This window comes from Girardinichthys multiradiatus, chromosome 10 (genome assembly GCF_021462225.1).
Source record: "Girardinichthys multiradiatus isolate DD_20200921_A chromosome 10, DD_fGirMul_XY1, whole genome shotgun sequence".
NCBI lineage: Eukaryota > Metazoa > Chordata > Actinopteri > Cyprinodontiformes > Goodeidae > Girardinichthys > Girardinichthys multiradiatus.
The window spans coordinates 8,896,444-8,907,877 of NC_061803.1; the positions used below are offsets into that span (position 1 = coordinate 8,896,444).

At 40.0% G+C, this 11,434-nt stretch overlaps 1 protein-coding gene across 1 annotated transcript; it reads right to left on the bottom strand.

Moving 5' to 3' along the window:
* Positions 1-52: 52 nt before the first annotated feature.
* crygmxl2 (crystallin, gamma MX, like 2) lies at positions 53-1,781 on the bottom strand. The gene is made up of 3 exons (XM_047376224.1): positions 1,653-1,781; positions 771-1,013; positions 53-381 (listed from the first exon to the last, which is right to left on the bottom strand). The coding sequence occupies exons 1-3, from the start codon at positions 1,659-1,661 to the stop codon at positions 106-108; spliced, it is 528 nt and encodes a 175-aa protein (XP_047232180.1). The 5' UTR covers positions 1,662-1,781; the 3' UTR covers positions 53-105.
* Between the last annotated feature and the right edge of the window lie 9,653 nt (positions 1,782-11,434).

Sequence of the window (11,434 nt, forward strand, 5' to 3'; positions counted from 1 at the left end):
ACATTTTTATATTGCGTAGACTTCTTCAAATAATCCCACAAAAGAAAGGACATTGTTTTAAAGGTAAATGTTTATTGTTCATTTGATGATTGCATAGGTGGAGTTTTACATGCTAGTCCTCATCCTCCTGAAAGAGCCCACCATGGGGTTGAAGCAGCCCCAGTCACCGCAGGACCTGTACTCCCCGGGGCGCAGGAAGTACTGCCGCCCCCTGTAGTTGGGGTGCTCGTAGAAGATCCAGTAGCCCTCCATGACGTTGCAGGAGTAGATGTCTCGGTAATGGAAGCGCTCGTACACATTGGGGCAGTCATCCATGAACTCCATCGTGTGTCCCATCATGTCGGGCCTGTTGTAGAGCCTCATTCTATAGGATCCCCTATACTGAAAGTGAAAGACGTCAGAGTATGTTTGTAATACTATTTTGATAGCTGTGCACCCTGGAAAGATATTTGGTAGAGATTTATTGTATTATTTTCTTAACTACAAATGAGAATTAACAAGAAGTAATTTTGAAGGATGTCAAACTTAAGCTTTTTACAGTGCTCCACTGCAAGAAACACTCTACTGGGCTGGAGGAGTCAATTCTATTCTATTCTGTTCTATTTTAAAACATGACTGGATCTCCTCTTGGACCTCTAAGCAGAGACTTTTATGATGTGATCTATGACTGACATAAACTTCTGAAGCAGCTTTTTGATGTGCAAGGTGACAATGAGCTGGTTGGGGAACGGGGTGCTACGAATCCCGATCTGTCTGTCTGATTGACTTACAGGGGGGAACATCTGGCAGGAGCGGATGCAGTTGTTGAAGCCCATCCATGAGTTGTAGTCCGGGTAGTCGCCAGGGCCGAGGATGTACTGGTAACCCATGTAGTGAGGCTTCTGGTAGGCCACCCAGTAACCGCCGCTGACACGAATGGAGTTGCAGCCGTTGAAGTACCGGTAGGTGTCCATGCAGTCACTGCTGCACTCCCAGTGGCGGCCCTGGTAGTTTCGACCCTCGTAAAAAACAATCTGAGATAAAGGAGGCAAACATTTAAGCTCAAAGTAAGTTTCACAAAAAAATATGAACAATCCACACACCATACTGATAAACCCTAACATTTAAAGGAGTCATGACTTAGATATCCAGCCTGGACATTGCGTCAGTTCATCCCCTCACAAATTTGTACCTTCACTTAGTACCTGGAAAAACACATTGCCACTATTTCATCCCCAATACTAGTGCAATTCATACACAAAAACAAACCAGTTTTTACTGGTCTTCTTAACTATTGCGTATGAGTTAATTTCTTAGTTGTTGAGTATTTCTGATTAATTCTGGTGAGAAAAAAATCATGAAAATGCTCAAACTTCCCTCATAATTAAATATAATTGTTTTTTCTTGTCATTATAAAATAGTTTACATCACGCCACAGTTCCCTTGACTGTGGTTTTGATCCTCATTTGGACTGGTCAACTCACATTATGACACCAAAACTAGTCAAAAGAAACCTCCTGTCTATAGTCATTGTTGGCTTTGCAGCTAAAAAGGTTAGTTTGCTATTTTCTCTCGTTTTGCTGTTTTCCCTCTCCTTATTGTAGTACGGAGTATGTTTTTCTTTATCCGCTTTCTTGCCCTAGCCGATTCTTTGCTACACAAGGAGCTCATACCTTTCCCATGGTTGAAGGACTGTGGATATTTTCGCACTGTAGCCCTGAGTTCACTTACTGGTCCTTTTATATTCTCCTGCTGACCATGAGGCCTGTGACACATCAGGGACTACTACTCTTTACCTTTTCAGATGCCGACCACTGTTTCCTTTGTGTGTGAGCTCAGGGGTAACTTATCTCTTGTCTGCTGGAGTTTACCTATAGAATTGGCAACCCATGTCGTCAAAAAGAAAACAAAAAAATGAACAGCACACAAGTGTTATTCTGTGTTTGCATGACCCTTGTTCCGCCATGTGATCCTGCCCTTTGAAATGCCACACAAAGCCCTTTAGTTATGTGGCCCCCTCCCAGAAACAAAGCGTTTGTGGTCATTTTTTTGAGGCCCACTCAGCAAGCTATATGACACATTTTTGCTTACATTTTTCCTTAGATGGAAAACTGTAACAGTTTTCAGCTTTAAATAACTACAAAGAAGCAGTTTATTAGTCTTCTGGATAAAAGCTTAAGTGTTGCTCAGCTCGTATTGAAGGAAAGTGGTGACAATACTTTGGGTCAAGTGAAGTTTTGCGTTGATGTAATCTACAGTGATGCACTCTCTCTTTTTGCTTCCATAGCCTGCAGTTGCACTCTGATGCCAGATGGGACTGGTCTGTTTGCAGATATACAGAACTTTGTGGTGTGTGAGTGTTTGTGTGATATAAAAAGGAGGGGTTCGGGGCATCAGTGCATTTGAGTCTTTGTGCAAAATGATAGATGTTTGGACTTGAGTATTTGGTTTGTAAGTGTAGCCTGGAGCTGAAGGGGAAAAATGCCTAAAGAGTTGCTGCCATACATTATGCTCCTAAAGCCCAGCTGGTGCCAGAAAGGTCAGTCCCATCTTTTAGCCTTTCATCATGATAAAGACCCTTTGCACCCAAGCCCACACATCACACTGGCCCCCTACACTTTACACTTTATTAGCTTTTTGGTGCATTGATTGTGTATAAAAACACACACAACTATTAGCTTTTTGCGCTTTTGATCACTGATCCACCCCAAACTCCCATATGGCTTCAGCGGGTTTCATGTATGATGTGCCGCTCTTTTCCTGTGACATAAGTAGTTCATTGATATCCTTTCATCACACGGTGCAATGTAATTGTTGTAGATGATCAAATGGGATGTTCTGTTTTGTTTTGCGAGTTTCTGGAGCAAAGGTTTACTTTGGAATGAAATGTTCTATCAGAATCTATTAAAAACAAATGTTTACATTTTTCATATGTTTATAAATTAAGGATGTTCTTCATCATTTTTATCAAATGAGAAAATCAACTCACAGGAGGGAAACAGCATGATGAAAAAGTTGAAACTCTGACAAATTGAGGTAATCTGCTGTTTATGGCTTCCAGACCAGCAGGGGTCCTACAAGAGCCCTTTAATTCTCACAGTACCAATGTTATTCCTGATGGCGTTGCTGTAGAATTGACTAGATAAGAGAGCAAGAATTGCAATACAGCGGTTTGTTTAAGTACCTAATATTATGAAGCGCACAGATATTTCCATTTTAAGTAAATTTCTTAGTTTTTACTGGCCTGTACTTCTAGTGGTGTAGTTCTAGTATTTGTCGCATTGTTCGTATTTTCAGTTATAGTTCCTTGAAAATTATGTAACCCTCAGAGATTTTGCCTGCTGGTTTTTTTTTTTTTTTGTCACACCTAGATATTTCAGATCATCAAACAAATTTCAGTATCACACAAAGATGATAAGATTAAATGCAAAAATTTGTTTTTAATTGATGATTTAATCTATTAAGGCAATCCAAACTGACCTGGTCCTATGTAAGAATGGACAATATTTACCAACCTCGCTAGGTAATGAATTAACTGTTATAGGCTACATTAACTTTGGTTCATATTTACTAGCCAAACTTGCCAAACCTGCAGAAACACTAAATAGCTTAAATAGAACCTGTCTGACAGCATGAAGTAGGCTAAAAGATCTCACTAAGCAACAAAACATGCCTGATCTAAAACTTTAAGAACAAATGAGCAGTAAGCCGGAAAGGGTTACGAAGCAGTTTCTAAAGCTTTGGATCTTTAAAGCAGTTATTCTCAACTGATTGGTGGTTGACTCCCTTTTAAGGATCTGAACCCTCATGGGCAAAAATGCCAGGAACAAAATCCACCGTCCTTACTGTAGGTAGTGATAATGGCATGTAATGTGAATAGACACCCATCGTTCCATTCCATAGAAGAAGACGACCCAGCCCATGCTCTGGTACTTTCAGTGGAGAGTACTTGTTCCTCTTTGAGCTGAACTCCACCAAGTCCGACCTTTAACATTTTCACAAAGATAAGGATAAAACTTGGTTGCAACAGAACGTCTTGCTCAAGAGGGAGCGATTGCCACATTTACCACTCGTTGTTATAATTTGCATCTTGGAGGAGTATCAGCTTACCCTGACCCCCACTATGCTCCTGCAGCTTCCAGAGAAGAGGACCCTTGTTTCTCAGGATCTCAAACGATCATCTTTAGCTGCGCTACAAGACGTCTCCTCCCCACCCTGAAGGGAAACTGACTTCACAGAAGCCCTTGCCTGCTTTTTCAGTTCCCCTCAGGAGGAGAAGAAAGCCACCCGCTGTGGGAGCATTCCACTCTTAAACTCAGGATGATGGAAGAGAGAGAAAGGAGTAGGGGGTACAGAGCAATGGGCTATTTGTAGCTCCACTGTGTCCAAGGATCTCACTATGAATTGGGTGTAATCGTGTGGGAGATGATGCCACCATTAGCTTGCGGAATGACTGCTGGTGATTGATGTGCACCCCACAGTGAGAGGAGAAACTTTAACAAAAAGCAACCAGAGCAGTAACATCCAATCTGCCAAAGAAAAATCCATTGGGCTGGGTGATATGTAATTAGAATGTGAAATTCACTCAGTAAAACACATTTCAGGTCAGAAGAGACATCTTTCAATATAAAAGACATCCCATTCCCTTAATCTAAATCATGCTTTCTCTGTCCCAGCTATATACAATAGGTCTCACCTCTAAAATGTTGTGCAGGGAGATAGGAGAGCAGCTGCTCTAGCAGTGCCTGCAGTGGGCCCTTCTACAGAACAGTCATTACAAAAAACATTATGGTACTGAGGTGTAAACAAGAGGGTCTGTGTGTGAGTTTTGCTCCTGAGAGCTGGCTAAAAATTGTGGTATGATGGGAAAGTGCTTGCCAAAAAAACAGCCTCCCACACAGGGAGGAGAATGAGGACCTCTCTTTTTGCCGAGAGATCATCCTCTCAATTCTTCCCGTCAGAAAATCTCCAGGCGAACCTCTCCTTTTCTTGTCGCTGCCAGCGCGCAGGCTCTATCGGGACTGCCAGACGCGGGAGCCACTGTGAGGCCGTGCCAGGCCCGGGATTTACCGTGATGCGTCTGATGTGCTCCATCTTTTTTTTTTTTTTTTTGTGGGGGGATAATTAAAAGAGGAAATGGTTTTGGAAGAACAGAGTGGAGATGGAGGGATTGGACTGAGCAAATGCAGCTGTCAGTTATGTTGAATTGTTGATGTTTCCTTCTCACTTTCTCTTGAGTTTTCTGTTAAACTGTTTCTCATCGGGATTTAATTTAAAAGTTTTGCAAAATCAGCACTCATGTGGTTAAAACATATTTTAGCTAACAACTTGTCACTATTTCCCATGTAAATTTTTTCTCTATTTAATAGGCTAACCTTAAAGATTTAACTACAAAAATGTCCTTGAACATCAAAACGTTTCACCTTTTCTTTCTCGTGATGGAATATTTTGTTAAGTGGTGGGGTTTTTTAAAGGGGAATGTGGCTCACCACTCATGGTGTCAACCTTTCATGCTATCAGTATAAAAAAAGTTATACAGGAGTTTCATGTTGCTTATTTGTTTGTCCAGTCGATGAGGAATGGGCCCTGTAAGAAGATATTATATAGACATGCTACAATGTTCACTTTTTTAATTGTCCAAAGCATGTATCCTTTTCCTTTTACTTCAGAACTGTGGACTACTTTTTTTTGGTCTGTCTTATGAAAGCCATATAAAATACATTGAACTTTGTAGCTGGCATGTGCCAAGGGGTATTAATACATTTGCCAGACACTGCATGTATATGTAGCTGAAACCTAGAAATTTCTATACAGTGTCTTGATTCACAGTAAATCAGACAAATCCTCTGTTCAAACTATTATATGCTAGTATAAAAAGCATGGGTACAGTATATCTGCTGATTGTGCTGTTTAGAAAGGAGACGGGTTCTGTGTTCCAGAGGTGAACAGGTTTTGCACAGAAATGTCTGCATCAACCCCAAAACAAAAGCAAAAGGAGAGTTTTATTATCCAAAATGAAATAAATCCTGTACCGATATGAGCTGAAAAGCCATTCTGAGGAAGAAGCCATTACTCCAAAAGCAACGTTAAAAACCATATTAAATACACTCAGGGACGAAGATCATAATTGTGCAGACATGTCCTGTGGCTTTAACAGCCCTAATCTCAATCCCATAGAAAATGTGTGGGCAGAGTTGAAGAGGTGTGTGTGAGCAAGGTGGCCCACATGCCCAACTTAGTGAAAGCAGTTCTGTCAGAAGGAATGGACCAGAATTTCAGCAAGGTACTGCGGGAAGCTTGCGGAAGGAGACTCAGAATGCTTGACCCAAGTCATACAGTTAAAAAGGCAATTATACCAAATAGTAAGCAAAAGTATGTAAACCTTTGACTTTAAAGAAAGGAAAAAAAAAATCTTCAAAATTGTCTTTTATTATTCTAGCATTTAGCAAATAGAAATATTTTTGTTAATCCTAACAGACCCAAAACAGGAATTTAATGTAAGACAGTGAGAAAAGAGGTTGTGTATCATTTTTTACAGTGTGTAGAGATATCAGGGTTCAACTGTAATTATATGACAGAAGGAGAACAAAATACTCATGTACTGATTTTGTTGATTTTCTCATTATTAGGATTTTTTGCACAGTTTTGAACCATCCAAGCTTTTTGTACTGTTCTGAAGCTATTTCAAATTCTCCACCATGCAGCAGCACCCAAACTCTGTTAAAAAAGGATAACTTCTTCTTCTCTCAGCAGACAAACACCCAGGAGGGTGGGGGGAATGAGGGCTTTCAGCCCCTCTCACTCCTCATCTCCACACTCTGTTTTGACGTTGCGTGTCTCCCACACCCTGAAGCTCTACAGGTTTAAAGAGCAACTTTTTCACCCTGTAATCCAGGTGCCTTTCAAACAAGTCACGCTGTTTACTGACACATGACAAAAAAGTTCAACCCCCTCCTCTTATCTCCGCGCTTACAAGACTGTAACTCACCCCCAGCGCCTGGTAGTCATTCCTCCAGAGCGCCCTCCTGAACAAACAGAGCCGCTGCGTGAAGAGGCCCCTGTCTTTCACCCGCTCCCTAAATTCATAATAAGATCTGATGCTGTTGTTCACTTCTTCAAATTTGTCATCAAAGCAAATGTGTTCTGACAACAACTAGTGACAAGTGCACCAGAGGAGAGGCTGCAAATACGCTCTTTCACACCGCATATCAATTATTGATCATGTCGCTCCACTTCCCTCCACGGCCCCTGCCATGCCACCTTGTGATAATGAAACACATCAATTTCAAAAATAAATAATAAACCGGGTTTTGCTCCATTGTTGCAAAGCCTTAAGAGCTTGATTGACTGCCTGCACATTTTCCTCGTTGGCAGTCAGGCAGATCAAAGGAAGGTTCCTCTCATTGCCCAAGGCCACTTGCAATTTATTTAGAGGAGCAGTGCTGCTGTCCCAGCAGGTAACATTATTGGGCAGGGACACTAAGGATAATCAGAGCTTTGAGGTGCCTCTCAAATCCCTCCCCTGCTCCTTCCATCATGCATGCACAAAAGGTGTATGAAGGGAGTTTACAAAAAGTCTTCTTCATTAAAGTGAATTAGGACTACATTAGGGTCCTCACATTGGAGGACCCAGCTGCTGCTCAAAGGCACAAACTTCACTCAACCTAAATATGTTAAACTGCATCAGCAATGGCTGCAGACTACTGTCTACATTGGTCTACAAGTAGGACAAGATAGAAAAAAGGTATATATTTGAAGAGAAATTAAGTCTGAAAGTAAATATCTTCATGAGCGTGCAAATAACGTTTAAGATTGATTTTGCATAAACGTTTTCTTTTTGTATTACAGGCCTAGAGTTGTTCAGCATAATATCCAAAGGTTATGCATGTTATATCTTTTTACAATAAGACTGACAAAAGTTGCTTTTTACACTTATGTTATAAAAGGTCTGCTTGTGTGAAAAAAGGTTATGATTAAAAATATCTCCAACTAATTAAGAAATACTTTAATTCTTACTCATAAAACAATATTTAAATGTCTTTTTTGATTATGCAATAGTCCTAAACCCTCTAAAAAGGATAATTAGACCAAAAGGAACGCATTTGCATAATTTTGTTGCATCATTAAATTGGACTGATAAAAAAACAAAAAAAAGCTGTAAATTCTAATATTATTTTCATGTCATAGAGGCAGGTTTCATTTATAAGTTGAAAACAATATAGACAAGGATATAACTAAAAGTGCATAAAAGTAAACTAAAGAGAATAGAAAAAATCAGTTCTAAAATCTTGTCTTGGTTTTTTCACTTTAAATCTATTATAAAAAAAATCAAATGGCAAAATCTGGAGACAAAAAACATGTATTATGATATGATATACAATTTGGTACATCTTGAAATATGTTAATGAAATTAGCATGTACATGCATTTATGTGATAAAATTGTTATATAAAGTATCGGGGATAAGATATGATTTTAACAATATATATATATATTTTTTTCTTTTTGAGGTTCTCACAAACACAGTAGATTTTTAAAGAATTGGTACATCTTTCAGCTTTGTAAATATAATTATTTTCACATGTGTTTTAAATAAATATAGTCCTAATGCCAAAAAGCAGTGAAAATACTATTTGTTGTGTGTGTTTTCACAAAAATACAGATTTCTTCAATGTAGAATTATCCTGCTCAGGTTTGACCAGTCAAACCAGTAAGTTTTTTTTTATTTTAAACTATCGAGTGCTTGTGATGCCCTCCAGTGGGGTGATCCCCTGGGTGGTAAGCCATGTCACCAATATCAGAAACCACCTCTGAGTGTTAGAAGAAATTGTGAATTGTGAATAACTATAACTGTCAGTAGACAAAACCTGAGAATATAAAGTACAGACCACAGACTAACAGATACACAGAAAAATATGTAAAAGAACAAAACTTGTTACACAGGGTAAAGAAAATACAGGTGTATTTTTAACAAACATTTAAATTTAGCATGTGAAGATGCCAGCCTATTGTGAATTGGGAAAGTATTCCACAGTTTTGAAGCATCAACGTGTCTTGGAAGCGTTAAAGGCATCAATTGGTCTATTGGCATGAAGTAACGCAGAGGTAGCTACATATGGATGCAAAAGATGAGGCAGATATACATAGGGATAGATTCTTAAAATACATAAAAACAAGATGAATACAGAAGTAGACTGCAGTTTCTCATACTGGTGCATTTCAGTTTATGACCAGTTGAAACTAAAACCCCAGTCATTTGCCAGTCAGCTCCATGCACTAGAGGGCACTAGAAGCCAAAGCATTTTCTGTCTGCGGGGTGGCTGTTTCAAGTTTTTTCCACAACAGTTAAAGCTCCCAGCAGTTCATATGTTTGGACGTGAGCTCGGACTCTTATGTATGTAGACACGAGCCGTACAATGGCACGTTTTCAGCCGGCTCAGCCTCTTTGTGTGCCAGTGCCACATCTCCTGTTTGTTCTGACGCCTATCAGCGGTTTGACAAAGCTTTACTACAGGGAAGAGTTTAAAAAAAAAAAAAAATCACTAACAGGCTGACACGACCTGTGTCCCAGCAGTGCTCGTGCTGCTCATCCACAATGCACAGTGTAGCTGCGGGCACATGCTGTGGTGTCAGAGTTGTTTTTTAGGAGAGCTTGTTTCAAACAAACATCAACAACCACACACACAGGCAGCATAGTCAAACAAAGTCTCGGGGAGACAATAATCTGGTGGCTTTGTAGCAGTTTCAAATCCAGAAAGCGTGTTTCTGAACCGTGTATATAGATGCTGACTGAAGAACTGCAGAGATGGTAGTTCTACCATTGGGTCTGGCACAGGCTGGGCTTTTGTGCAGGGCTGTTCGTTTATCCCTGTTGAACAGGTGCCGGTGCTCTGATCTATAAGCTAATTTGTGCACATTGTGCTCCATATGGTGTGTTTGCTTGCAGGCTTCCAGTGTAGGAATCTAAATTGAGTTGTCCATCTTCGTTCTTGGTATTTAAGCAGAACATGTTAGATTTGTGCCTCTGCACATTCGTCTGGTTTCCATTTCTACTGGGAATCCATCATGAAGTGATAAAGAGATGCTCAAGATTCAATCAGCTTTGTTAAGATTGGCGCACAGTTATTTTCTGTTGAAGGATGTGGTAGTGCGATGCATAAGGGGGGGGGGGCTAAGTAGATATGAGCGAGGCCCTCAGAGGAGCTGCCATCCCTGGAAGGGCCCTCTGCAGAGTCCCCGGAAGACCAAGAGTTTCAGTCAGGAGGGATTTCAACCAAATTAAAAAACAATGATCCACTAAGGGAGAAACCAATGCCAGTTTCCATCATATCAAGACCCAGATTCCTCAGTTTTGCTTTTAACTTTTATTATTTTTCTCTTCTCTGAGTATGTGACTTTTTTTCCACATTCTCCCTCCGCACTGTTGTTTTCTAGTTTGTTTTCCATCCGCACTCCTCTGGCTGTCGCCGAGCGCTACAGCCACTTTCAAAGGCTCCGCTGTCACGCGCTGCCTTTGAGTCCCGTTTGAAATTTTAACGTACATGTTGTCAGGGTGCCGTCAGGAGTGATTGACAGCTCCGTCCCAGAGCAACACCGGGCTTGGCAGGCTGGCTGTCTTTTGTCAGAGGCAGCTGAGGAGAAGAAACAAAGGATAGGAGCAGAGAGGGAAAAAAAGAAAAAAAAAACATACATAAATAAAACAAAACTGCTGTTATCCATCTCTCAATAAAGACCAAATTAGATTAATCTTAACATGGAGAAAAGCGAGCAGGAAGTTGATATTTTCCCCAGCTTTGTTCTTTACTGTTGATGATCAACATTACTCACACAATATCTCAACAGTACACCATAGGAGCACTTAAATAGTTTGAACTTAAATAGATATAAACAGTCAGCTGTGCATAGTAGATTATAGAAAATGATAAAAACCTTTATTATATATACAGACAGAAAGGTTTGTTGATTAAGATGTGCTAAAACCTAATTCATCATGTCCAAGTAACATTATCACACACTGAGGTCATTTGAGCACCAGTAGCACAACTGTTGCTACCCCTGCTGTTAATAGCATTTCACTCTATTTTATGTGTTCAAACACAAAAGGAATATCGTTTTAGATTGATATTTTAAATTACTATATGTGCTTCTGCTTAAACCAAATATAACCCCCCAGAAGAGTTTAGAAATAGTTTGTTCTGGAAAGTTTCACTACAAATACATGCAGCTATATTGGTCACTGAACTTCCTCTGTGACCTCCAGTTTTTCATGCTGGAATTTGGACTTAAGGAGGTTTTCTTGTTTTTCCAACTGGAAACTCAAAAAAACTGGATTCTGAGTACAATGAAAAAGCATGATTAAATAAGATTTTACTCAGTTGGACTATACAGAGAGAGACATCTTGGACCATTCCTCATTGCATAGTTTCTCTATATCAGGAATCCACAGCTCCAGTCTG